The sequence below is a fragment of the Alternaria triticimaculans genome (genome assembly GCF_023758025.1).
Source record: "Alternaria triticimaculans strain BMP 0046 chromosome Unknown scaffold_10, whole genome shotgun sequence".
NCBI classification, from domain to species: domain Eukaryota; kingdom Fungi; phylum Ascomycota; class Dothideomycetes; order Pleosporales; family Pleosporaceae; genus Alternaria; species Alternaria triticimaculans.
This window is the reverse complement of record NW_026055967.1, coordinates 877,363-904,513: the sequence shown is the minus strand read 5'-3', so window position 1 is coordinate 904,513 and position 27,151 is coordinate 877,363. Positions and strand designations below refer to the sequence as shown.

At 53.2% G+C, this 27,151-nt stretch overlaps 10 protein-coding genes across 10 annotated transcripts; 3 read left to right on the top strand and 7 right to left on the bottom strand.

Annotated features, from left to right (window-relative positions):
* Nucleotides 1-625: 625 nt before the first annotated feature.
* Nucleotides 626-2,780, bottom strand: J4E78_007160 (uncharacterized protein; the record flags this gene model as incomplete). Its single annotated transcript, XM_049367768.1, has 2 exons — nt 626-2,147; nt 2,194-2,780. The coding sequence occupies 2 exons, from the start codon at nt 2,778-2,780 to the stop codon at nt 626-628; spliced, it is 2,109 nt and encodes a 702-aa protein (XP_049220738.1).
* Nucleotides 2,781-3,179: 399 nt separating this feature from the next.
* J4E78_007159 (uncharacterized protein) lies at nt 3,180-5,054 on the bottom strand (the record flags this gene model as incomplete). The annotated part of the gene is made up of 2 exons (XM_049367767.1): nt 3,180-4,712; nt 4,833-5,054. The coding sequence occupies 2 exons, from the start codon at nt 5,052-5,054 to the stop codon at nt 3,180-3,182; spliced, it is 1,755 nt and encodes a 584-aa protein (XP_049220737.1).
* A 1,665-nt stretch (nt 5,055-6,719) lies between these two features.
* On the bottom strand, nt 6,720-8,092 carry J4E78_007158 (uncharacterized protein; the record flags this gene model as incomplete). Its single annotated transcript, XM_049367766.1, has 2 exons — nt 6,720-7,326; nt 7,377-8,092. The coding sequence occupies 2 exons, from the start codon at nt 8,090-8,092 to the stop codon at nt 6,720-6,722; spliced, it is 1,323 nt and encodes a 440-aa protein (XP_049220736.1).
* A 1,209-nt stretch (nt 8,093-9,301) lies between these two features.
* On the top strand, nt 9,302-9,726 carry J4E78_007157 (uncharacterized protein; the record flags this gene model as incomplete). Its single annotated transcript, XM_049367765.1, has 2 exons — nt 9,302-9,590; nt 9,644-9,726. The coding sequence occupies 2 exons, from the start codon at nt 9,302-9,304 to the stop codon at nt 9,724-9,726; spliced, it is 372 nt and encodes a 123-aa protein (XP_049220735.1).
* A 294-nt stretch (nt 9,727-10,020) lies between these two features.
* On the bottom strand, nt 10,021-11,712 carry J4E78_007156 (uncharacterized protein; the record flags this gene model as incomplete). The annotated part of the gene is made up of 1 exon (XM_049367764.1): nt 10,021-11,712. The coding sequence occupies one exon, from the start codon at nt 11,710-11,712 to the stop codon at nt 10,021-10,023; it is 1,692 nt and encodes a 563-aa protein (XP_049220734.1).
* A 2,427-nt stretch (nt 11,713-14,139) lies between these two features.
* Nucleotides 14,140-15,609, top strand: J4E78_007155 (uncharacterized protein; the record flags this gene model as incomplete). The annotated part of the gene is made up of 1 exon (XM_049367763.1): nt 14,140-15,609. One exon carries the CDS (start codon nt 14,140-14,142, stop codon nt 15,607-15,609), a length of 1,470 nt encoding a protein of 489 aa, XP_049220733.1.
* Nucleotides 15,610-16,066: 457 nt separating this feature from the next.
* J4E78_007154 (uncharacterized protein) lies at nt 16,067-17,431 on the bottom strand (the record flags this gene model as incomplete). The annotated part of the gene is made up of 1 exon (XM_049367762.1): nt 16,067-17,431. One exon carries the CDS (start codon nt 17,429-17,431, stop codon nt 16,067-16,069), a length of 1,365 nt encoding a protein of 454 aa, XP_049220732.1.
* Nucleotides 17,432-20,912: 3,481 nt separating this feature from the next.
* Nucleotides 20,913-21,630, bottom strand: J4E78_007153 (uncharacterized protein; the record flags this gene model as incomplete). Its single annotated transcript, XM_049367761.1, has 2 exons — nt 20,913-21,347; nt 21,397-21,630. The coding sequence occupies 2 exons, from the start codon at nt 21,628-21,630 to the stop codon at nt 20,913-20,915; spliced, it is 669 nt and encodes a 222-aa protein (XP_049220731.1).
* A 369-nt stretch (nt 21,631-21,999) lies between these two features.
* J4E78_007152 (uncharacterized protein) lies at nt 22,000-23,226 on the bottom strand (the record flags this gene model as incomplete). The annotated part of the gene is made up of 1 exon (XM_049367760.1): nt 22,000-23,226. One exon carries the CDS (start codon nt 23,224-23,226, stop codon nt 22,000-22,002), a length of 1,227 nt encoding a protein of 408 aa, XP_049220730.1.
* Nucleotides 23,227-23,735: 509 nt separating this feature from the next.
* On the top strand, nt 23,736-25,994 carry J4E78_007151 (uncharacterized protein; the record flags this gene model as incomplete). Its single annotated transcript, XM_049367759.1, has 1 exon — nt 23,736-25,994. One exon carries the CDS (start codon nt 23,736-23,738, stop codon nt 25,992-25,994), a length of 2,259 nt encoding a protein of 752 aa, XP_049220729.1.
* Between the last annotated feature and the right edge of the window lie 1,157 nt (nt 25,995-27,151).

Below are 27,151 nucleotides of genomic sequence, written 5' to 3'. Positions count from 1 at the left end.
AGGATATGAATATGACACTTCTACACGCACACACAGAACGTTCTCCTCGGTGATAATGTCTGAATTCTCACATGCAAAACAGAGGCGTTTTGCTCAAAGCTCAGATCCGCAACATCCCGCATCCATCCCTACATCAAACACACGTCACCCACCATCTGCGAGCCCGACAAAATCACACATCCACATATCCCGTAAACCACAAGTGCCATGATCAAAACGATATCAACCGCTAAAGTCACGAGACGAAAACGATTCTGGGCTCGGTTCTCGGCTTCACCCGGCATCCGGTGATCTGCATTTTGAACGACCAGCCGACGGATCCGTGGGTTCCTGCGGCGGTAAGACAGTCTTCCCGAGCGCCATTACGCACGATATGCAAGATGTCGCCGCTTGGCTAACGAAGTATGGGCTGATGCCCCTCTTCGAAAGTTTTGGCAAAGTTTACGGATGTGTGCTGTCGAGACGATTTATCCAATTGTAGTAATTACAGGTTGAATCGTGGATCTATGTACCGTACACCGTATACCCTCCCCCATCTGTCTGTGTCTATACAAGCAAGCACCTCCATGACCCACATCACCATATCCAACAACACTAACCTTCCCGTCCATCAAGAACTCCCCCCCTACTCCGGCCCCATAACCTCCAACCCCCTACAAACACCCACCCACCCATCCCTCATGCCCTCCCAAACAACCTCCATACTCTCCTCTTCCAGCCCATCTCTCTTCCTCTCTTTGCGGTCGACCTTGTCACCCGTCCCATCCGCCATCATAGCAGTAACGCGATCCCGTTTCTTGTCCTTATCCAATAACGAGCTATTTGTTTTCAGGCCTTTGCCATCTAGCTCGCCTTTTACTTCCCATCCTTTGCGCACGGGGCCGTGGATGGTGGCGGGGGAGATGAGCGTGCTGTCGAGGAGTGCGTTCCAGCGCGAGAGATACATGCCTGGACCGTGCGTTGTTCCTTTGCCGTTTTGTGATGAGGGGGCGGGCTTCATGATGGATTCTAGACGGGTCTGGGATGTGGACTTTAGGGTGGTGAGATGCTTTTCGTGTTGGTCGAGGAGTGTCTTCAGCTCTTCTTGTTTGTCTTTGCTGAGAGTTTCGAAGAGCGAGTGTAGGGGTGCTGTCATGTTGCCTGCGCCGCCTTCGCCTCTTTCTTCGGCTTCTTTGGCACGCTCGTCGACACGGAATTCAGAGAATATGCGTTTGGCGTAGACGAGGTAGTCTTGGGCGAGGTCGGGTGCGTTCTTCGTAACTTGATGTAAGAACTTGTGCATGGAGGGAGCGTGCTTCTTGAGGAGTTGGACAAAGTCTTCCACGGTGGGGGCGTCGCTTGCTTCTTGATCGAGAATGCTGGCTGGGTCAGGTGAGCTGGGTCTTGACTTAGAAGTTTCGCGGCTCCTTGTGCCCTTCTTCTTTGGCTTGGCAGTCTTGATCAGGTCGGTGATGAAGGCCTCCGCGTCGGTTATAGTGCCTGAAAGATCGACGGCGTTGTGTATGGCTCGGATGACGGGATCCATGCCGGTGACCGCGTCGCGTATGGTGGAAGTCAAGACATCGGGGTTGGACTTGCAGAGAACCTTGGTGAGTTCCTCGCGGTCGCGAATCGAAAGGTATGTGCTGAGGTATTCCATGGCTACGCTATGTTGGTGTTCGCTCAGGGTCTCGGCATCGATCTTGTATGGAGGGTCGGATGTTTCGAGGATGACGGCTGCGATGGACTTCGATTCGGATATTGACTGGCTTCGCGCCGCTTCATGTTTCTCCCGTGAAGAGTAGACATATGTCTTGAGTGCCTTGAAGACCTTCTTGTCGGGCGCGTTACGCGACGACTCTAGTTTCGTTGCCCGCTTTTGGAATTCGGATGTGTCCCATGCTAATACCGTGGACAGAATTTGCTGTAGAAGATTCATGCCGTCATTGGTGTTGTTGGTAAGGCCTATCCAGTTGGTCATGGCCGTCACTGATAGCTTCGCCAGTACTAATCTGACCATGCCGTTGATCATCGTCGCTGCGTTTCCAACGCGCAACGTCTGCTTGATGACAGTGTATGGTATAAGGCGGTGCAGGTTCTCGAGGAGGCGAACGAGGTATTGGCCGTCAGGCGACATGACGAACACATGATGGAGGAAAGATGCGGCACTGAGGCTGTTAGTTTGTGAATAGGACAGCCACTTGGAATACTCACTTCAACAGCATATACTCATGCGCTGCCTGCAGACTGCTGGAATGGTCCTCCAGTCTTGGCGTCGCCTTGACTTTCTCATACAGATCGTCCAAAGCATCCCCATATATCGCATCCTTGACCAGTTCCTCAAAGCCTTGTATGACGTCTTCGGGCTTGCTTGTGTCGTATTCCTTCTTGCTCTCCTTCTTCTTCGTTGCTGAGTATCCACCCAACATACCTCGTGCAACGTACTCAGCGATGCTACTCGCTGCCGTCGCAAGGGCCTTCCGACTTCCAATAGCGCCTTTATCGTAACTCTCGCTCAGTTCCGCCTCGGCCATTCTCGCGACTAGTGTCTGGATTTTGTCGGACCACCAGCTCTCGCCAAAGTTTCTTATGGCGGGGTTGCATAGCGCGAACTTGTTGAGCATGTTCTGTAGCAACGGGCTCGTCGACTGGACGCCGTCTGCCTTCCGGAAGGGGTAGCCATACTGATCGATGGTGTGGGGGTATTTGAAGGCTTCGATTTCGGAGTAGACTTGGTGGTGGATCAGGATATCGAAGAGGGCGTGCGTCTGCGCGGGCGTAAGCGGTTTGGCGGTCGACATGGTGGTGGAGAGTAAAGTATGGTAGGACCAGAATCTTGTAATGGCTCCATAGTTGGCTACGTGAGAGATGGTTGACGCGGCTGCGCCTGCGACGCGGGGTACGTCATCGCGCTTGCCGTCTTGGCAGATTAGCGACCTGATCACCCCCACATAGTCGCCAGAATCTCGGAAAGTACGGCCACCCGAGAAGTCTACATCAACCCAGGATATCGTGAAGTTGAAGTTTATATATCTAGTTACACCCTACAACCTCATCGCCAGCTCCCGAGAAGACACGAACAAAACACCCAGATGCCTACAAACCTCTCTAGGATAGCTATGTACAAAGCGGTTTCCATCATGTAAGCCTCAACCCCCAAATCTCCAAACCACCCACAACATCTGTGTTCAACGTATACCTCAAAATTTGAACGTGAGACCCTGTGACAGGCCTTCACGGAGGAAGATGTGCTCAGGGATGACGTCATCTTGTGCGATCAAGATGATGGTTTTGAGCTTGCACTCGACCTTGTACTCCACGCAAGCCTCGCGGAAGAAGTCGAAGAGGCAGGCTGCCACAAGGTGGTGAAAGTCATCTCCCGCTTCATTTTTGAAGAGGGGTCCTGTGTTGTAGTAGACTTTCCACGTCTTCAGTTCTGGGAATTCGGCGGCGAGAGTTTCGGTGATATAAGGAGCTTCATCATCGAATTCGCTCCAATCTCCATCGTGGATCGGAGCACCGAGCACAACGTCGCGAGAGCCATAGACCTCAATCCCAGGGCAGAAGGACGCAAGGCTGTCCATGTCGCGAAGCGAAAGATCGTTGTCATTACCGAGATCGACGTCGTAAACGCGCAGCCCGGAATGGTAACTCCAGATGTCGATCAATCTGGGGTATTCGGACCTGGGCGCACCCCAACTATTGCATACTTTCATCCTGACTGACTGTAGGCTATGAAAGCTGGTGATGAAGTTCGTAAACCCCGAGTCGTGGGTTTCCCAAAGGAAGGGCTCGTCCCAGCAAACTATCTGGATACACAGATCCTCAATGTTGATCTTCGATTCGGGATTTGATGTCATGAGGAGCCCGAAAAGGTCCGAGAGGAATAATGACTGAATGAGATGGAGCGAGCGCACACTGGATATGTCGATAGACAAACCAAAGACGCCCAAGGGAAAATGTCTGAAGTTGACATCGTGAAAAACGAGCTTAGTGACAGCGAACGTCTGTTCCAACCCCAAGTCCCAGAAGGGATTGCGATACGTCCCGGTATCTCCGTCGGGGAAGCCGAAGGTGGCTCGCATGTAGAAGTAATCGATATGATTTCCTACACCGACGTACTCAAGTAGACGGCGAGCGACTCTCCTAAGCGTACCAGCCACGTTGTGATGAACTGATCCCCTCCTACCCGCGGAAGCAAATTCAAAGAGCTTGCCAGGCTGCAGTAAGGTAGACACGAACTTGAGGACGAGCCGGCTGTCCATGACAGTTTCATCATTGTATTGACCAGGGCACTTGACTGGGCTGCACATCTCCGGAAGGTCAATCTTTCTCAAGGATGCTCGGAGAGTCTTCCCACGGGCTGGGTGACACAGAAAGCTTTCCAGCATCAGCCAAGATAGCCCGTTCAATATGGATATGATCGGGTCTTGTTGTCCATGTGATAACCCTGGCTGTGTGAATACCAACGAGTTCAATGGGAGGTGTTGTAGGCATCGCGCCAGGAGCTGGAAGTAGGCCTGCGCGTAAGGAGATGCTGTGATGTCGATCGTCAGGTCTCGGGTAAAGCGATCGATGTACGTGAACGTCGGTCCGTGGCCTATGAGGCTGCTAGCTGAGGGGAAATTAGGGCCTAGGCGGACCCGAATGGCGCTCTTATATAGGGCTTCGAGACCGATCGTCCAAAGGGCTTGACAACTGCGCATGAAGTTGGGCAGATCGTGTTGACCAACCTGGACAATGTTAGTTCCAGTTCTCGTCGGTGCTCGCAGACTACGGAGCTATCTCAAGCTTGAATGAGCCAAGCTGTGGGTGATCCAGCCTCCAGGCCATGCTATAATCATTAAACTTACCGCTTGGGCGATCTGAAGGACCAAGGCGGTGTCGAGGTCAAGGAGTTGAGTTTTGTTCCTTCCCTTAGATTTCGGCGGTCGCTTCAGCCTCTTGGAATCGGGTGTCGATGTAGTGTCGCCCGCAGAGGTAGGCTTGCTCTCAATGAACTGCCATCGTCGCTTGCTCAGTGCGCCTTTGGTCGCGCCATTTCCGGGATCTGCGGAAGACTTTCGCGGCGCCATTGTCGCAAAGATTTGACAATACAACTGCTCGCGTTGAGGAATGGACTCAGAGCCTGGCGAATATCCCTTGGTGGGATCCAGCCAGTCGCGTGGTCTGTGCGCAGGTGAATGCAAACAGACGCGACAGCCAATGGAACGACAGGAGAAAGCCAAGCCCGGAGGTGGCAGCCTGGCGCACCGTAGCCCCTCTGTCTATAAGAGCTTGCCCACCGTCTTGCAACTGCTCTCCTCCTCGCCCTCCACCTCACATCGTTTTCGGCTGTGGACTTGGAGAAGTCGAGAAGAGCTCAACCCGAGCTCAACGATATCGGAGAGTCCGACAAGGTAGCGTCATCCCCGCGAGAGCCCCTCGTTCACATTATCTGGAGCCGCAGGCGGGCTCCAGCCGTCCTCGCTAACAAGTCTTCTTCCACTCTTTTCACACAGCTTGTCCAATACTTCCTGATACCTCGGCTCACAAGCGTTAAGGATTGGGGTGGAGACGTTGACGGACGCTTACGACCCTGGTCTCACGAGGTGTCGTTGCGCTGACGAGCATTATGTGTCGGCACCTCAACGCTCAATTCGATCTGTGGTTTTTGCAGTGCTACCTACGATCGACGGAACGGCGACATCCATGCACCTTCTCCACACTCCGCCAAAGGGAAGCGCGACTTCGCGTCTACCCTTTGCCCGTTTGTGGTCTCGCCGGGAGGTGGTGAGCAACGATATCCTTCGGGATTGCTCATCTCACACGGCAGGAAGCAGGCGGAGCTCGTCTCCAGCAATGGACTCCGGTCCAGCTTCTGAGTGACAGGTACCTACGGGAAACCGGCTCGTCGAGTGGATAGTTGAAGATGCGGGAACGTGAGCCCGGTTACCACAACGAAGGTCTCGAGACCTAAGGTAGAGGCTTATTGGGGCCTTTACTGACGATCGAACGGCGGAACCAACACCCACCTTTTTTTCGTTGACATTGCTGCTTTATGCAGTCTGTTGAAGAAGATATAGTAAGGTAGTATCAAGAACACGAAAAAGAACTGAAGAACGCGCTTTTCAATACGACTGCATACTGTCGTGCATATCATCGAAGTGTGAGAGTTGAGATGATGTCGGCAGCTCTTTCTCCAGCTGGGCCGCTACGTCACCTACTAACGGCATTCGGTGTAGCGTCGCGCGTCTCACCAGCCCACCTGGGCAGCACCGGAGGATACCATGAGCATTAAGCACCTGAGACGTGTACTCTACTGTTTCTCCTCTCAAACAAGTCGACAATGCCTGAAACCCGATGTGGCGATCAACATGTACGGAACCGAAAACCACGCACTCAGGATCAAGGCCCGCCCGTGCCACCAAAGACTCTCAGCACATCCATCAAACGCGTCGCGGCACCTAGTCCCTTAGACCTACATACGCACACGAAACCACTCCCATCAGTGCCTTCCTTGCCATTAGTCGCTTCAGTTACGCAAGAGCAGCAATTGAAACCGCTGCCAGCACCGCCAAAGGACTCCACATTACGATTGACCTTGCTCTGGGTCGCAGCCTTCTGTGTGTGGTTTTTCCTAATTGTGGTATTACTACCCGTAATCACAGAGAAAGACGCAATGCCCGGTTTCAACAAATGGCTTCGTACGCTGCTATGAACAAAGCTACGTGTTCAGGGTAGTATAGAAAGTTTCATGACTACAACTTCGACTCCGCCTTCGTCGCATCCACCAAACTCTTCCTCCCACCAAACCCAAACAAATACGCAGCAACCTTGCGCATCTGAATCTCCTCACTCCCCTCAGTAATCCTGTACCGGCGATGGTGTCTCCATATATGCTCAAACGGATAATGTCGCGAATATCCATTCCCACCATGGACCTGGATCGCGCGGTCCGCCGCCTGCGTACACAGTCTATTCGCGTAATAATTACACATGGACACCTTATCGCCAATCTTCTTCTCAATCTCGCTGTGCGGCATAGAGTCCATTTCCAGCGCCGTCTTCCGGATCAGCTGTCGCAGCATCTCGCATTGCGTGGCGAGTTCGACGAGCGGGAACTGGATGCCTTGGTTGTGCGAGAGCGGGGTTCCGAAGGGCGCGCGTTGGTTGGCGTATTCGACGGATTGTTGGACGCAGTATACGGCGGCGCCGAGCGACGATGCGGCTTGGCGGATGCGGTTCTCGTGGACGAAGGCTTGGGCGACGCCGAGGCCGTTGTGGATGGGGCCTAGAAAGGCGGTCTCGGGGACCCAGACGTCTTTGATTGAGACGGTGGCGTGGTCAGTGGGCATGTTCAGTGTCCTGGGCGTTGTTAACAGACAATATGGAGCGCTATGCGGCCAACGACGTACCACTCATACGACTCTGCCTTGAGCCCTGGCGTTTCTACCGGTACGACGAAGCACGAGATGCCCTTTATATCGCCATCCTTCCCTGACGTCCTCGCAAAGACCGAGCAGTGTGTAGCGTGGTGCATGCCAGTCTGCCACCGCTTGTATCCATTCAACACCCATCCCTTCACACCATCCCTCGTCTCCGGCCGCCCCTTTGTCGCCATGTGTGTCGCATCCGAACCATGACCGGGCTCCGTCAAGCCGAACGTCATCCTGAACTTGCCCTGCAGCCGCAGCGGTATGAAGTCCTTCTTCTGCTGCTCATTGCCAAAGTTCATGAGCATGATGACGTCGGGGAAGTTGCCGACCATCGAGTGCTCCGTCTGTAGGTCGTTGAACAGGCCCAGTCCCTTCGCGGCGAGATGCTCTCGGATGACGGCCATCCAGAGGTTGCTTCCCCGCCCATCGGCACTGTTCTGACCGCCGTATTGCTTTGGCAGCGACAGTCTGTAGAAGCCGGCTTCATCGGCTAGCTTCCTTGACTCTGCCAATAACTCCTCCCATTCCTTGCGCGGCAGGCCGCCGTTGTCCCAATCCGTTCGAGCGTGCTCGCGGCGGTGATCGAAGAAGCGGTTGTTGTCGCCTTTGTGTTGGAGCGGGGTGATCTTCTCGTCGATGAACTTGTCGAGATCGGCGAGGTATTGCTTCAGATCGTCGGGGATCGAGAAGTTCATCGTGTGCGACAGCGACATCGTGGGGGTCTCTTGATGGGTGCGGTGCGTGGAAGACGATAGGGGTCGTGTCAGCGATCTGGGTATTTCTCAATTGCGAACGTCAAGCTAGAAGCTCGCGGTATAAGGGCAAGCTTCGGGACGCGCATCTTGATGACTCGCTTGCTCTCAGTCGTGGAGTTGCTGTTCCAGGAGCGCTGCTTTGCGGGGAAAGAAGCACAGGCCAAGCGGAGTTGACCTCGGCCTTAGCTCAACACGCGAGTAACGCACGCACGACGTCCCCAATCATGAACACGATGTCTAGTTGCCAGGGTCGCGTCCGAGAGCAGACTTTTATCCCGCCCCTACGGGCTGTCGATAGACCATCTCCCAATCCGCAGCGATGACCTTGCAAGCCATGAGGGCCCCGAGACGAGAAGGGCGCGCATTGCGTCCGATCAGACACCGCAAACTTTACAATACGCCACAGTCTTCGCGCGATTTACACCAGTGTTAGCAAACCGAGAACCTGAAATTTGAAAAGCTGGGTCGTCGACATCTCGCATGGTCTGACACGCCATAGCTAAGTCTGCGGCGAAGAAATTGGTTCGTCTTGAACTGCATCCAGTAGTCATTCTACACCCACCCGCTTGCAAGGTCTATTGTTGTGTATGTATCGCAAAAAAAACTGCATTGGATATCTTCTTGGTACATTATTTTACTATACATTCATCCATGGTTCAGCACGGATTTCCTCCACTCATCCTACTTTCGCTACCAACGTATGGGCTTCGTTAACACCCGTACGCATATAAATCGGCTCGTACTAGATTTATTTCTTCTTTTATCAACTACACTGATATCCAGCCTGCCATAAATTCTCGACTTCCCGCTATGTCCAAACCAATGGATCCAGTTGTGACCTCCCAGTCGCCAGTCACACCATCTACTGGAAATGCCGGCCTAGAACACGACGCCAAAGACACTGACACTGCGCAAAAATCTACTTCGCTTCCAGATCATCCAGGCACTATCGAGCTCAGGGCAAGCAGCATTGTGCGAGAGTGCGAGCTCTATATGAACGGCTTCCCGGGTAGAGACAGTATATCTGCCAATCACACATTTCATCCGGCTATCAGGGGATTTCTCAGTGGAACGGTTGAGCCAACAGAAGAGAACCTTGACGCCATTCACGATATAATCAGCTATCGCAACAACTTAGCAAGGCTAGCAATGCACCTACTGGACGCCACCAACATTCCTCAGCCCAAAGGCTTGGACATATTCGACTTCGATAAAGACAACTTCGAGAAGCGCATGTCAGCGACGGCTCAGGTTAGGTGCATCGCTGCCTGGCAGGCTCTCCATACTGGATTGCTACCCCGCCCTGTTGAAGATGAGCAGCAACCACAAGGCCTCCCGTGGCACAAGCCAAACTGGTATATTGCTGCGGCCATTACGCTTGATAAGTCTATCAAGACTAATGCTGATATTGAAGGTGCTGTGGAACGTATGAGGGTTTGTAAGTACATATCGTTATGCTCCTCTAGGAGTTTCACTAACTTCGATTCGCAGACTACAAAGACCATTGTCAGGAATTCAAGACACTGCTCCACTACGATGGTGAGCTGACACCAAAAGAAGAATCTCAAGACTGAGGTCTCTGCATAGTAACAGCATCATATCATCCAATGCCAGCGCATAGGATTGGGGAGGCAGAATAGCAGCGACGGACACCCAAGAGTGGATAAATGACACTGACTGGAGGTAACCGGCAAATGCAGTCTATCTACACCTCGGCGACAGTAAGCTTGCTCTGAATATACCGACGGGATGACACACCAGTGAGATAACAAGACACAATATAATGTATGGCTCCAGGCTCATATTGTAACTCAAACAACGTCAACTTCACTCATCTCGTAAACCCCTACTACCCCGCGCGTCAACACTCAAACCTTCCGAAAGCCCTTATACCACCGCCTTTTCACGCCATTCTGCTCCGACGCCAGCTCATCCTCCGCCCGAATCTGTTCGTAGTCATCTGAAGAAACCGTCGCAAAAGACTCCGCAGATGAGTTCTCCTGCGACGTTCCCACGCCCGCGCTACCCCCACCAGTAGCATCGTCCGTCGCATTGAGTACCTTCAAAAGCTCCGCTTCTGCCTCAACTTGCGTCCGTCCACCTAGTTCCTCCGGCTTTGGTTGAGATCCGGCTCCATCACCCAACCCCTCTTTCCCCTTTCCAATCTTCCCCACATCCAACCCTACCGGCACAGCGCTTTGCCGCTCGAACGCTGTCTTCTTCGGCGATGACGACGGAGGTGGTAGATCCTGGAACGGCTTCAACCCCGCTATCGCTTTCGTCAACCTCTCGATCTCGTCTTCTTGAGCATTATTCTCGTTGCTATACACACTGCTATCCGCACCATCCCCCCCCTGCTCCTCCTTCCCTCGAACGTCCGGATCGTCAATCATACAACCCTCCTCCCGCTCATTCCGTCCCGGCACTGTTATACCCGGAACAAACTCAGACGCATGACGCTTCTCTTCCCGCGACGTGACTCTAGGAATACACCGGCTTTCCGAGTCACTTATCCGCTTGACCAACTCGCGGGGGATATGCTGTTCACCGTCATCGACAGCCTGCTCTTCTAGCACATCGCCCTCGAGTTGCGCGAGCGCTTTCGCTTGTTCTTCTGCGCGGAGAGCGAGGACGCGGTCGAGTGTGGGTGTGCGGTCTACGCTTCGTCGCTTGTTTGATGCGTTGAGCGGGGATGGCGCTTCGTTGATCGCCGAGAGAGGTCCGGTCTCTGCACTCTTCCTAAACGAAGCAGTCCTAGACTTCGCCTGCTTCGCCGATATTATTGTTGGGTTCTCGAAAGCGAATCTAGGCAGAATCGGGGGGAGGGGCGCGCTCTTCCTCTTTACTATTGTTGTCTTTGGCTCATGTTCAGGTAGTGATGGTAATGGCTGATCTGCTTTGATCTTCCCACGCTTCTCTGTCGCTAGTTTGATGGCATCGGTGGTGTCCTGGCGCAGCTTTTGATTCACGTCTTTGGTGCCGAGGAAGTTGTATTTATCTGGACTTCTTAGGTCGGTGTGGTTCCGCGGGTCTGCGGCGTCGAAGTAGGGCGTGAAATCTCTCCTATTGCTCTTGTTGTCTTTGATAGCGGTCTTAGATGTTTTCTTCGATAGAGGAGATGTCGTATGAGTTGCTTGATCTTGTGCATACGGTCCACCGCCAACAATCTCGGCATATGGATTATGCCACTGATGTTGACCATAAGTTTGAAGATCCGCAACTTGATCCTGCTGCCGCTGCTGCTGGCCCTGCGTAGTTCCTGTCTCACCACCACCACCAGAGTTCTTCGCGTATGCGTGATCTAGATTTCGGGGTGTTGCATTGGAGATATCGTGGATTGCGCCGCTTGCATCGTCCCAGTATGGCATCGTCTGCATATCATATTGGAATGGATCGCTATTCCGCTGCGCATTCCGAATCGACTCAGTATGCTGACTTTGAGGTTGCAGGATCTGTGGGGCGGGGTTTGGATCACTTGATGCTTGGACGTGGCCTCGTCGGTGTGGGTATGCGTTTCTGGGTCCGCGAGGCGGGTTCCAGTTTGGGTCTGGCTGTGTCATTTTGGGGGTTGAGGATAGCCTGTATGTCGGAGTTGAGGTGAGTAGATAAAGTAGTGTCACGATATGGAGAGGATTTGTGCTTTTGCTTGCAAGAGGCGATTTGTAAAGTAAGAAGTACGAAGGAGGAATGTGGTTTCCGTGAGGCAGGCGGATGTAGATGGCGTATGTGAGTATTGTGTGAGTGAATGAATGGGGTTATTGTGCGCTGTGTTGGCCGCCTGTTGCTCTGGTGATTTGGTCACTGATGAAAGATGGTGTTCGAGAATGTGTGCAGGTCTTGAAGCTACAAGAAGTCACGTCATGAGATTGGAAGTCAGCGCTGCAGAAGGCCATGAGTAGTAGCACCTACCTATTCTTCTAGTGATCACTTCAGCAATCATCCTGTCATGCCGATCAATCACATTGACAACAGAGTCTTTCCATCAACCCGTAATTACTCAGAACAGCTTCTCTTCATGCTGCTAGTGTCAACGTGGCACCTTGCCATTGAAGGCCGTCGGAATGTCTCGGTCGACCTCTTCAAAGTCTTCAGTCAATTCGTCCTCATACTGTACCATCTCAAAGCTCTCACCTAAACCTTGTTCTTCATCATGCCAGGTCCTCGGCCTTGTGCGTGACGCGTACGGCAATTTCGACTCGTCAGTGGGTCCGTTCTGCGTCTCGTTGGCGTTCATAGCTTGATCATCACATTGTGAGTAGGTAAATACCTGGCCAAATTTATCGATACCTTGAAGGGGGTTATGTGGCCCACGGACCTGGCCAACGCCATTTCTCCTTGACGTCAGCGCAGTATTGAGGCCGAAAGTGATGTCTTCCATGTCCCCGATCTTAGATTGGCGTCTTCCCGATGCATCACGTCTGGGTGTGTCGTGTGTACCAAACCGAACTCCAGATTTCCGTGATCGGCGTGCTATATCTTCAGCAGTGGGCTGAGGATTTACTGGCACATTTGGTCGCAGCTCTTGTGTGCCGTAGTATATCCTCGAGCGCACGCTATGCCGATCTATTGGTGCGTGCGCTACATCGGGCGTTACAGCGCTTGGGTGAGGTACGGACGTTTCTAATTCGGAAATGGGTGGGAACATGGAGAGGCGCATGAGCTGCCTGTGGCGGGCGCGAGCCGTAGCAGAAAGCGAGTCGCGCCCACTGGGAAGTGACTGATCTTGCGACATGTTGAGAAGTGAGCAAAGGTACTGTATTGCTGAGCAAGATGGAATGCGCGAAATCTTTGACTGAAGATGTAAGCTCTCAAATAGATGAGGCGCGGTGTTGCTGGCAGTCCTGCTCCAGCGATGTTTTGGCAAAGCTACGACACAGCCAACTCAGACAACGCGCTTGCGTAGCCATTCCATCGACATCGTCGTGCGTGACAATCGCCATCGATAGCGTGGCGCTTCCAGTGAATCTGTATTGATGCAAGCCCTCCGGCGTTGAATCTTTGCCATAATATCGCCACGCGCTGCTGTGATGTCGCGGTTTGTGAATGTTTCCTCCAACGTAGCGCGTCTGGGGGACAATTGTGTGTCACTCAGCGCAATGGCGACCGGATTGTGCAGTATACCTCGGTGATTCTCGAGCAAAGGTAAGGGGCGAACATGATTACTATACAGGAAGAAATCTCATCCCTCGTTCACCTCAAATGCGTGGAGAGGTGGAGACGTGTAAATTGCAGGAGGGGGTGTTGTGGCGCGCGCCACACCCAGGCAGCCTGAGCGGGTCAACTTCGTCCGCGCCATCGTAATACTTGTTTGCTACACTGCGCGACCCTTGGTGAGCAACCTGGACATAGTCGCAAAGTTTACCTTACACATTGTACTCATGCGTGTTTACCGGTTGCGTGGTAATGAACAGCCCTGGAGCTGGCCCGCGACAATCACGTGGTGCGCTAGCCACGCGAGACAACCTGGCCCTATCTGATGTTTCATCCTTCCACATCTCCGCTGTTTCCACCAACGACTCGTCGTTCGCGACCCAACGCATCCTTGCGCCATACCACAACGTCCTGCGAACGCTTGATCTGGCACTGAGAAGCGCGCTGATGGAAACAATGTCCGGCTTGGCGCACGCGTGGCTGCACCATTGAAACAAAGCCGCTGCCAGACGGGCACTAGCATCGTGACGCCCTTGACATTGGTTCATGCCATCACGCATTTGGCAACATGGCCGTTACGGGAAGGATCGCAACCAATATGGATACGAAGCAGGTGTATGCGATTACAGAGCGGTAGGTATATTAGGATTTGGCCTGCTCGTGATGTGGGTTGTTGTCATCCGCTACACTCATTCTCTCGATTACCTTTCGGATATCCTCTCATTTTCTCTCGTTGAATACCTTGAGCGGAATCTTCGGCTGGTCTGAGTGACGTTCTTTATCTTCTCGCCCATACTACATTTGCCTCTTTCAAACCCCTTCACCAAGACTGCAACATGCGTTTCGAGATTATCGCACTCCTGGCAGCAGCTGCCACCTCGTCCGCTCAATCGGTTGTCGGTACAGCTTATGGCTACGGTGCTGGCGCGACAGGCGGAGGAAAGGCTGCTGCTGTCACCCCAACGTCAAACGAGGAGCTGGAGAAGTACCTGTCCGACGACACCGAGCGCGTCATTCTTCTCACTCAGCAATTCGACTTCACTGGCAAGACCACCTCTGGTGCTGGTTGCGACAAGACCACTTGCTCAGCTAAGAGCGGCGGCGGACAGTACTACTTGGGCGACCTCTCCTGCGGTGGCTCGGATATGACGCCCGTCAGCTCCATCACCTACGACGCAGGCGCCGAAACAGCCTTGAAGGTCGGATCGAACAAGTCCATTCTTGGTGTTGGCGGAAAGGGTGTGATCAAGGGCAGAGGTCTCTCCATCGCCAAGGATGCCAGCAATGTCATCATCCAGGGCGTTGAATTCACCACGATCAACCCCGGCGTCGTGTGGGGTGGCGATGCTCTCGACATGCAGGGAGGAAACACCAAGATCTGGGTAGACCACTGCAAGTTCTCCCTCGTCGGCCGCATGTTCGTCGTCAGCCACTACGACGGCTCTGAGGCTACCCTTTCGAACAACGAATTTGATGGTGTCACTACCACCTCTGCTACCTGCAACGACAACCACTACTGGACGATGATGATGATCGGAAAGACTGAGAAGTTTACTCTCGACAAGAACTACTTCCACGACGTTTCCGGTCGCGCCCCCAAGCTTGGTCAGGATGGTGTCAACAGCTACTTCCACGCCGTCAACAACTACTTCGAGAACATGAAGGGCCATGCATTCGACGCTTATGACGGCGTCAGTGCGCTTGTTGAGGGTAACGCTTTCGTCGCTGTTGACCAGCCTAACACCGAGCACGCTGCCGGTGTCACCACCTTTGTTAGCAAGGGTGGCGATGCCTGCTCATCCGTCTTCGGCCGCGCGTGTCTTGAGAACAGCGTCGACTCTTCCAGCGGCGAGCTCTCACCAGGCTCATCCTCCGGCTTCATTGCAAAGCTTGGAAAGATCGACGTTCCCGAGCCGATGGAAGCCAGCAAGGTCGCCGCCTACGTCAAGGCCAATGCTGGTCCCGCAAACCTCGGTGCTTCGTCTTCATCTGCCCCCGCTGCGGAAAAGGTCGTCGATGCTGATGCCCCAGCCAAGGTTACCGAGCCTACCGTTGCCACTAGCAGCGCTACCAAGCCCAAGCCCGCGGCTACCACCACCGCTGCTGCTGCGCCAGCACCTGCTGCCCCCACCGGATCTGGCTCTTCTGCCGGCGCTGCCAAGCTCTACGCTCAGTGCGGTGGTCAGGGTTTCACTGGCCCTACTGAGTGCGAGGCTCCTGCAACATGTGTGAAGAGCAATGACTGGTACTCTCAGTGCATTAACAGCTCTTCCAAGTTCCGTCGCGCCCTCGGACGCTACTTCTAAGCGTTGAGTGCATGTAAGATGCGAAGGACGATTGACCGATAATACTGCGGATGGGAGACGATGTCAAGGTCTGAAAGAGACGATTCTTGTGTAAATACTTCTATTTCAATTCATTTGGCGTACACGCCGTATATTTTTCAACTTGACAAAGTGCCATAAATGCTGTATATTCTCGTCGCTGTGTCCTCCCAAGCTCTGCGCAGTTCGTTGGCGATCATCATCGAATGCGACACACCAGATGTCATCTCTGCCTTTCAAACGCCACGCTATGCAATGTGTACAAGGAAAACCTGCTCCCGAACATGCCAATACGCCTCCAGTTATGCCCCGCTACTCAATAAGTAAGCTAACAACCTCGTCACTCTTGGCTTCGGCATCGTAGGAGCTCAGCGGTTCTTGACGCCGCATTCCTGTGCATATGACTGCTATCGTCCTGTGACATCCCTTCTGTCTGCCATCAGGGCTTCTTGAGATTTTCATCTTGCCCGAGACTGCTTTGCGCATCGCTGTTCGCTGCTTTCGGATCTTCCGCCACGATTCGCAAGACCGCGAACTTGCGTACCATGCTTTCTGGATTAGCCGGTAGCTGTGTCTCCACAGTCGGTTCTGCTATTGGCTGGTGTTCCTGGAGGCGCCGTGCAGCTGGCTTACAGGACTTCTTCTTCAACTGTTTTCCGCATCCCTCCCGGCTATGGTCGTTCTTATCGCCCAATCGCTTCATCCAGTTGGTGTTAAAGACTGGGCGGTGTTGTTCATTCACCTCCGGATCGCGTACGCGCGCTTCAAGATTCGGATACTCCTTTAGCATAGCCAGCATATCTTCGTCAACTCCTGGTACCTCTAAACCGTCGCTACCGGCCTCAAACTCGCGAAGCCGTTGACCAACAGCCTTGATCGCTGCGTAGGTGTACCGGCTGTTCTTGCCGAGGCAGTTCCAGAGCGTCTCCAACTCTACAGCAAAGATTGGTCGAGCGAGATGACACTCGGCGATGTAATGATCTACTCTTAATGCATCTTTGTGGAGATCGAAGAGCTCCATCGTGCGAGCCAACGAGCAAGCGACAAACGTGTTCTTCGGGACGCGAATCTGCTTCATCGAGCTCATCGTCTGGTAGTTGCAAGCTCGCAGCATCCAAGCTATGAGGGCTTTCATAGCGGCCTTGCTAGCTACTCCCCGAGGTAAATCCATCTCTTGACATACCGGTGCGCCCTTCCAATTCACATCGTCCTCGCGGTGTGTTGTGCGGATGAACTTGTTGACCACCTTACGACCCAGGAACAGCACAAGCATCTTCTTTGGCACCTGATAAGCGAGCGTGACTCCTGTGTCCTGTTCTACGATGTCCAATACTGGTCCGTTGAGCGCGTTCATCTTCCGCTCAGGCTGGAGATAAGGCAGCAGACTTTGCAGGGTGTGTAGGTGGCGTATGTCCTCAGGATTCGGATACGGGCGCTCCATACCTGAATACGCCGCCCAGCCTACCCACCCAAGCGTACTGAAAGCCTCGACTGGAGAGGTGTTATATCCTGATAGTTCATCTCCATCGCCGGGCCGGTAGCTTTGGTTGGCCATTTGGCCATCTATACTGCCGTTGAAGGGTTTTACTAGCGGGCAAAGAGTAGGACTGCAGCTCTGCTGTTCTTCTGAGGTGTCATGTGCGGGGTAGCCTCTGTCACGACGTGCAAGATAGGCTCCAACGACGTCTCCATTCCGCTCATACGCTTCCGCATCTAGGTGACCAGGCGTAAAGATCGCAGCCTTGGGATGCAGCTTCGATGCAGTGACGGTACCGTCAGAGTCATAATGGTAATACGTCGTCATTTTGGGTGATGCTGCTCCCTTCTGGTTTCGCGATGTGGGTGATGGCTGACTGTCGAAACAGAGGGTAGAGGTGACGGAGTCGAAAGAACTTCTGCGGCTGGAAGCAAATTCAAATATTGAGTTTGCCACCGAACCAGTCGAACTGTCTTGATTGTGAGTGTGCTGGATGCGAGAGGTGGGTTGTGCGCCCGCTATGTAGTCTATAGCGAGAGAACACATAGCAGCGTGAAGCGATTGGGCTACTGTGAATTATTAATGATTATTGACAATGCGACGGCGGTGTTGCGGAACAGTGTTGTTGATGGAGGGAGGTGTGGTGAAAGGGTGAAGGATAGTTGATGCTGCAGGTCGCTTGCGCCAAGCCTGCGCCTATACCTGATTCGGCTACACTTACCGGAACTTAGGTGAAACACCGCGCCAAGACACTATCACGTGTGGTATCCAAAGCTCACTTAGACATTTAACTCTTACGCATACTATGGGACACCTGTGACTCACAAACCGTGAGGAACATGACGTCAATGCGACGAAAGAAGGCCTTTACTCAGTCTACAGTACATGCATTCAATATCCATGACCCTTTGAACGCGTGTGGCTACAACATGGGTCCTTCTGAACCTCACAACAGCGCATTGCCAGACTTCACGAATTTCATTGAGGTAGATCTCTTTCTGTGAATGATCCTTTCATTGGTCGGTAGACCGCACCATCATGAGAAGCACGACACACGCCTCCATGCGTCTCGTTTCTGATCCTTCTTCTCCAGTGTGACATCATCCTTAATGATCGTCACATACTTGCCAGCCAAGTAACCCTCGTCACAATTCCCAAGCCCATATTGCTGGCCTGTCGATGAAAACAACCCGCTCTTCTGCCAGTCTGCCCGTCCGCGACGCCGCGCAGCGAGCAAAGATCGGCGAGCTGGTCCTCCGAGCCACTGACCAGATGATTCGCGAGAAAAGGTCTCACCAGGCTCCCTGTTACCTCCAGCTAGAGCCGAGAGGGCGGCGGATTGATGATCATCGGCATCCGGTGCGAATGAAACATGCTCATCTAAGCGCAGCCGTGGTGGGGTGTTAGGAAGTGACTTCGCTCGTGGCCTAGGCGTGATGAGTGTAGAACGAACACGGGTAGCTTCTGGGCTACGCATATTTCCTTGTAAAATGCGCGCTTCCGACCCATTGTCGCGATGTAATTGTCTCATTGTCCATCCGGAATCAGACGACGCTAATGGTGTCTTCGATTTGGGCACAATGCGCGTATGTCGCAGTGGGACGTCGTCAGCACTAGCCACACGGAGGTGCCGACGAGAAGGCATCGCATGTCGAATGGTAGGATCTTCAACATCCCTGTCTTCTGACCGATATCCATCAATGTGCTCTTTTGCAGTAGCAGCATCATGTTCCGCGAGAACCTGCTGCATATATGTCCTAGGCTCGTTCAGGGTGGTGTCATGCCAGTTGGGCTGCTCTGGCCTTTCCTGAGCTGCGATTCGCCGACGGCGCTCTTCAGCTTCTTCCGATGTCTCAAAGCGGTACGCAGCGGTAGGAATGCTCGATACATCTCGGCTAGAGCTCCGTTCGTTGTCTGAGGGCAGAGTGGTGATATGTCTTGGAAGTGACATAGTTGATGATTCTTCGCAGGTTTTCGCACTTTCCCGGCGAGTACACTGGATGTTGGTTTTCGAATCCGACTCGTTGAGGGGCTGCACGTCCACCGGATTAGAGTCTGACTTGTGCTCATCGTCGCTATACACAGACGACGAATCTGAACCGACGGAAAAGACCGCGCTCTGCCTAGATGCATTCATCGCTGTCGATACGAGAGATCGCGATCTCGAACAACAAGCCAGTCGCAGATGAAGCAGCGCAGCCGCCGCTGATCATACGGCGTCAAGTGGCCGCTGGCGTAGAATTGCTTCCGTTTGCTTTGAGGTGGATCGGCAACGTGTCAGCAAACGATGTTGATTGTCGCACCGTTGTTTGTCGAGTTCTGAAAAGGATAATGAGACGTTCAAGCGTGGCGAATGTGTATCGCGAGGTCTGAGAGTATTACCCAGGCTACCTCCGTGCGCTGATCTTTGTCAATGAAACAAAAGTATTTCTACTCCGACTTACGCGGCATCGCAGTGAATGGTCTCCCAATCTTTGTCCAGCCCACGATATACCTAAGCAAGTGCAGGCCACCTAAGCAAACCTTCACCTCGACGCGCATGACTGAAGCAACCAACAACTCCGCATGATACATCTTGGTTACTTGCTCTGCCAGTCTTCGCATCCAGCATACACGATCCAGATCGCTACCATTTGGGGTCACTCCGGCACCAGGAGATCATGTCGTCGAAGCACCCGAACACCAATCCAGCCACTTCATCTACAGCTCAGAGAGGGCAGAAGGCCAACGATTCCAGCGTCGGGGATCTGAGCGAGCGGCTTATAGACGTCAAGATCGGCATCAGCAAGAATTTTGCCATGGAGGATCTGACAAAGGATCTAGCTTCCAAATGGGAGCCGTACGGTGCTCATTCTTCGCAGCCGAAAGGTGGTGGTCGTGCCCAAGGCACCTCGTGACCACCAGATGCGGCAGCGAAGTCCAACCTTCTAGCAGAGACGATCGGAACAGCTGACATGTATTGATGGAGCGTCATGTCGACGCTGGCTGGATACGGATTTCATGCTTGGATGAAAGTTGCGACCCATGACCTGGTACAAGCGGTCGAACGCGTATGACAGCGAGCTTTAAGGCGTGAAGACGATGCCGTCGCGAAAGCCAGGGTAATGAGAATAGTTCGATGAAATATATATAGAAGACCAAACGACGCAATGCGCAATAATGCGACACCTGTTCGGATGCTGCCAGCGAAGTCGTGCTGTGGTGGGTGGACATGATGCATCGGAGAAAAAAGGGAGCGACGCTAGCAGCACGCTAAATTACGTGATTACGTCACGCGTGCCTCAGCTCGCCGTCTCGAGCTACGCGACCCCAGAACCCTTCACTCTACCTCGACGACCATGATTATTTATCAAATTCTCATGCCATGCATCACTTTCAGAGCCATGGACGGCTTAGTCACGTGCCATGACGCCAAGCCCGGCACACAATGCGAGCCTTCCGAGAACGCGTCAGCAAGACCTGCCAGTATCCAGCATAATGCACCCTGCGGTTCGAGTCGCGTCATGCCGATGAAATTACTATCGCGATGAAGAAGTGATGCCATGAAAGAATTGCATTATGCTCCATCCTAGAGCCAAAGCGCGCTCCGAAAGCGTATTGCCCAGCCCTATCAAAGCGTGGGTACGAAGTCATATATCTACATACGAAGGATGATGGAAGCTGACGGCATTCACACTTCACATTCCATTACACGAGACTCCGCATACGATCTCCTCAAACCCTCTCTCCGTCAGGGGCCCGACTATGTTACATGGATACAACTCATCCCACCCCACTTCGGGGCATGGCGCTCATCGTCTCCGGGAGCTTACTTGCCAAACCAGCCCTGAAACAATCCCTTCGATCCATTGACATCGCCTCCGGCCTTTTCCTTCTCTTCTGGCTCCGGTGTCGAACGACGAGATATACGTTCCCAGTCATTTTCGTCGTCAGGATGCCGCGGGAAGTGGACGAAGCCGGTAGAACTCACCTCAACGGGTGCCATCCCATCGATAACGTGGTAGAATCCTGCACTCTTCTCGCTTTGCAAGTTCCTGGATGATGAGACCTTTGGATGAGACCTCGGCGTTTTCGGCTTGTGGCCATGAGGCTTGTTCGAAGTTTTAGCGGGCCGCCGGGCCTGCTCATCAAGCATATCGTGTTGCAGCTTTATCTCGAAGTCGTGCACCCGTTTATAGATACGTTCGCGCGCGATGTTCTTAGCCAGCTCGGAGTCTGGAGGCAGGAAAGCTTCTTTGGCAAGCTACAATTCGTCAGCAATCAAGCTTCTTGACCTTTGGTATGAAGCCTACAATGTCTCGCCGAAAAGCCGCTACTCTAGATTTGAACTCTGCAGATTCGCAAACGTCGCTCAACGCCTTCTTCTCCTTTTCCAGAGCTTTGGTAGCATGTCTGGACATAGCTGCGTCAACCATCTGGACGGCGTCTGCAACCATACGCTCGGCTTGTCCGATGTCCTCCTTCGTTATTGATGGTCGAGACGGATCCCTGGGCTGACGACTCGTATGTCTACGTTCTTCGTTCATCTTGTGTCGACGCAATCGCTATACTGGAAGCGATGGGCGAGTTGAAGTAAAAGTAGGTTCTCTGGTTGATGTATACAATCACGGTTCTGCTGGTGTGCTGGTGTGGACTTTTATATTGAATACCTCACATGGAAGCTCACAGTGAAGAAGCACCTAGACCATTCGCGACTCGGAAACAGACACACAATTATTGAGTTCACGAAGTCTGCATCACCATCCGGGCCGGCAACGCAAGCATTCGCATTCACTTCATCATCCGCAACACGGTTCACCCCAAGAAGGAACAACAGGGAACTACATCACGAGGGAAACGAACTGTCCTGAATCTACTTTACTGCACACAATGAGGTTCTACTACCTGACCCCCGCCTACTTGCGACCGAATGTATGTCGGAACCAATGGCGGACTTTGCCCCACGTCTTAGTCTTCCTATCATCTTTGCTCAGCTCTCGGGCCCAAATTGGCTTTGCGTTGGTGTTGACAATATTCTCTTCTCTCGGGCTTGGCATAGGTTCCGCTCGAGGTATCGTGCGCTGGGTGTTCATGTGCTGCGAGGGTGTTGGTAACTGAAGTCGAGCAGTTTGAGAGGTCCTGTTACTCACTTGCAGTGGCGATGGGCTGTATAGCATCAGAGGTTGGGGAGTTGGTGGTCGTAAAGCCGCTGCTTTGGAGACAAGTTGAACGTTGGTGGCCTCTTTGGCGTCGCGATCTACTGTCATCGGGATAGCCTGCGGTACGACTTGGGTATCCTCTGCGTCAGCACGTTCGATGTTTCCCCATACCGGTACAGACTCCAGGTCGTCGCTGAACCTCCACCAGTCATTTTTGTGGCGCGGTGACTTCGAATCGTCACTGAAACGCCAGCCAAGGGCTTGCGGAACGCCGCTGCTTCGGTGCCGTAGCATTCGAGGCCGGCCAGCCTTGTCGCGTGACTGGTCACCGTCTATAACGACAATACCATCTCTACTTCGCTTCGCATCGTCGCCAGATTCCGAATCGTCATCACCAGACGAATCCCCAAGAAGGGTGTACAGTTGTCTGTCATCGAGTGCTGGGAGGCTCGATCGCATCATTGTCAACCATTCAATCCGCAGTTCGTCATACGCACAGCACAGTCTTCGAAGCTTTGTGCTGGAGTTACCAAACGAATAGCGCTGATGCTCGCGGCCAAACACTATGCCATCATTTCGGAGAACTCTTTTCAGGGTGCGCAGGTCAGACCATAGTTGTCTGTCGGCACCTCCGTGCTCAGGAGGTTCATAGTTGTCGATGAAGAAACTGTTCCACTGTTCTTCGTACATGGGACCGAGGCGTAGCATGGTCTGGAATTCCGTGGACGCGTATGGGTTGCCGTAAGTGAGAAGCTCTCCATTGTCGGAGAAAGTAGCACCCATCTGTTGTAACCGACCACGCAGATGTAGAATCTCCGCGAGTTCATCCAGTATCGTTTTACGCTGGGTTGTAGGGCACGTCTCGTTTGCTAGCTCGCAGATCTCTTGGGCGCCGTATACACTCAAAAGATGCTCCATTCCCGTCTCGGTGGTCTTTGCTGAACTACCCGTGAGCAGAGCCAAGGCATCTTCGTGGGCTTGCATTTTGGGTTGTAAGGTTGCAAATTGTGGTCGTTGGCTCCTGAAGGGTTGCATTGGAAACATTGCTACAGTTGCGGTGCGAAGTGGTTTGGTGTGTAAGAATCGTTTGCAACAAAGGAGATTTGATTGGGGCCAAATGAGAGTCTAATCGCGCAACCCTTCAGCATGAGGTTGATTCACCAGACGACACCGCCGCGGAATGACCGCCGAGATGGTGTGCTTGCGGATTGATTTCACTCCCCACTTGTGTATACACCTGCGCAAGGCGCACAGACACCTGAGCACGTGTGACTCCCACGCTTATACGATATAACAGCAGCTACTCGTCCTTCTGGCGCGGCTCACCCCTTCGCTGGCGGCGCCTATCTACCAGGACTACAGCGCCTTACGCATCTCAACAGATCTATTCCACCGACCTCGACTTCGCATATCGTGGGCCGGGTCTTGCTATTTAACATTATCGCGATTTAGGAATCGTCGGTCCATCTGACGACACCGCGTCACCGCCGAGAATGAAGGATGAGCCGGCTACCAACTCACCTTCAAGCACTCCCACCAACACTAAGCTTATGACTATGTCTCCGCCCGACACACTGTTTGCCAGCACCAAGAACCAAATGCGTGGGAAAGCTGGTCCCGTATCACACTCACCGATTCTGCGACATCGTGCCCGATCACTATCGAGCGGTCTTCCCCCACGTGGTCTCGTCGCATCACGGGTCAATACCATCAACATGGTTAGCCCACTGACCGATGTAGTCGTTCCCGCACACAGTGACCGCGACACACTGCCATCTCAGGCAAAGCCCTCTTCACCGACTTCAACGCCTCAAAATCGCCCCGGTGCACGCTCGGCTCATAGCTCCCCGCTGAAGCGCAAATGCAAGATCGACGACTTCGCTCTTCCGCCGCCCCCGCCGACCGTGTCCGCAAACGAAGCTGATCAGGACGCTATACTAGCTGCATTGAACCTCGCCCCGTCTAGTAACAAAGGCATTGTCAAGAGCGAGGCCTCTACCGATGAACCCTTCACAGAATCAGAGGACTCAACAGCGGGTAGTACACCATTCCACCGTGGCCATCGACGAAACAAGACAAGCTTATCACAGGTAGTCTCACGCAGTGACCCGCTAAAGGGAGCTACATACGGTACGGAATCGTTTCGCGCGACAGCAGGACAGTATAGCCATTGGCCGACAGATCCACACCATACTTTCTCCCCAGACGACTACTCAGGTATGGACGTATTCAGCTGCGACACCTCTTCTGAGGTGCGTACTACGAAACGAAAGTCGCTGTCAGGCTACAGCAGTACAACCTCCACTATGGAGTCAGGCAGGTTGGAAGAGCTCCACGATTGCACTCTATCACCGAGCACGACAGCGGACGAAACCAAAGAGAATGAGCGCACACAGTCCATTCAATCATACACCCCTAGCTCCGCCGAATCTTCTCCGGGAGCTAGAGCAACATCCCCAGCGGCTGAGCCACATTTGCTGCTTCGTAGGGTCGAGAAGTTCAGAGAGACCGATAGCTTCAACTTTCATCAAAGCCCCTTCTCACAACACGAATACGCGCTCTCGCTCTCGGACATGGATACCGACGGTGTTCGTGAACTCTACCCATTGGAAGCCTTCACCCAAGCAAGCGCTCAAGATGGCTGCGCCATCCATGACTGGGCGTTCCCATGGCCATCGGAGCAGCCTGTGAAGAAACTCCTCCGCTTTGCTTCCCGACCAGACTTTGCACCCTCCATGCACTATGAGTCAGAATCGGATGACTATCCTTCTCTGCAGAATCTCCTCGATTTGGACGAACATGGTCCTGAGCCCCGAAGGAGTCTGCTTAGTGCTGTGAATGTCCCCGATCAGACACAGGATGACGGGCTTACGAACCTCGCACCAGTTTCTTACTATCCGGATGTTGGATCTGAGATGACTATCCTTCTCCCGCGAACGTACAATGCAAATTCCAAGGACGATACCATGGCTACCACTCCCCGCGCATACGATGCGACCGCTAGTCATGAGCTTGCGTGTCTTCTTCCACTGACGTACGATACTAATTCTACCAACGCACTAGAGAACGGATCACCGATCAAGCGGAAGCCGATACTGCGAAAGGCCAAAGCCGGGTCGCTTCGATCTTCTACACCGTCTCCCAGCTCTTCAAACTGGGTGTTGCATGATGGATACGACACCGAGCAGGATATTTGGACGAAACCCTGCAGCGGCGTCCCGATGAATACGGACTCCTCGCACCTTCACCGCAGTAACAGCTTCGATGACCGCGACGCCGACATGGAGCCAATCCACATCGGGAAGAGGCATAAACGGAATGGCTTGAAGACCACACATGAGCAAACCGCGAACTCTGTCGGCAAGTTGATTGAGCCGCGCTCAAATGCAGATGTCATCAAAGAACCCGCACCTTTTGGCTCGATCACCCGTCGTCCACTCCCGACCATCAGTCATGTTCTCAATCCTCCACTTCCAACCCACACCGGTGTTCTGAACCTCGACTTCCAGTTTCCGACTCGAGTTTCGCAGCAGCAGCGCGGTGTCAGCATGCCCATATTTCCTCCACCTTCTACTGCAGGTACTCAAGGTAAGAAACATGCGCGACGCAAATCTTTTGGGAAGTTGCTTGGTGCTTTCGGCAAGAAGAGTGAGGAGTCAGCGGCGGTAGAGGCGAAAGAGAAGCCAAAGAAGTCGCTCGGTCGGCGCATTAGCCAGATGGGGAGGGGGTTTTCGTCGATATGGTCCAAGTAGGAGGAGCCGCTTGTTTAGTACAGCAGAGGAACACGCTGTCAACAAGCACGCCACGACGTGCTGGTAGTGAAATCGCTGCGGATGTTCTTCGGATGGATGCGATGCCAACTACGGGCAGGAGCGTACGTAGCAGATTTATTGTCTATGGGAAGTAGTAAAAGAAGGTAGAGTCGCATAAAAGCGGAGATTAATCATGATGTAGCATCTAAAACATGTGTAAGGAAACACTACGAAGAGAAAAACAAGAACAATCATTGCAACAAGTGCGTCAACCAAAAGCTCCTAGCCCAGTCCACAACGAACCCAAACCCGAAAAGCCAGAACATCCTCATACCCTACTGACAAATGATGACTCCGTTGTCCAGATTCGTATTCCCAAACTCCGCATCAGCACCACCGGGCCTATCGTCACGTTAGCATTCTACCAATATTCCGACTACCCACTCGATACTTTAACTCCAGAGAGATGAACAAATTGCTGAAAAGGAAGAACTCGACTTACACGATAGTAGCAATCCTCCTCGTAGCCGCAGCATCGGTAAAGATCCCACAACTCCCACTCCCGCTCCCCACAATCAGTGCGCGGTTCGCGCGAATGGGTGACCCCAGGTTACCGAAATTGGCGCGGATGGAGATGCGCATGCCGTTTGCGGGGATGTTGGCCTGGACGGCGGTGTCGGTGGCGTCGTTGGAAAGTTGGACGCGCAGGGCACGGGTTTGGCGCGTGGAGAGGGTGGTGGAGGTGGGGGCTGCGAGGGCGGAGGCCGCGAGGAGAGGGGCGAGGAGGAGGGTGAGTTGCATTTTGGGTGGTGGTGGGTTGGTTGGAAGGTTTGGTGAGGAAGAGGATGTAGAGGGTGTAGAGGGTGTAGAGGATGTAGAGGGTGTAGAGGGTTTAGAGGGTGTAGAAGGGCGTTTTGGATATGCTGTGGGCGAGAAGAAGAGAAGAGCATGGTATATCGACTTTATATCCTCTTCACATACCGCTACCGTACATCCGTACACGGTGAGCAGTGGTTCCGTTCTTTTCTTAGACTACACAGTCTGGCTGTCTCTGCTCAGCCTACATGGATGCTAACACTTCCGCTACCATTCTTACTCATCGTCCCAAGCTGTTTATGCACCAACTGCATCACCCGCATCAATTCGCGCAACGCGTA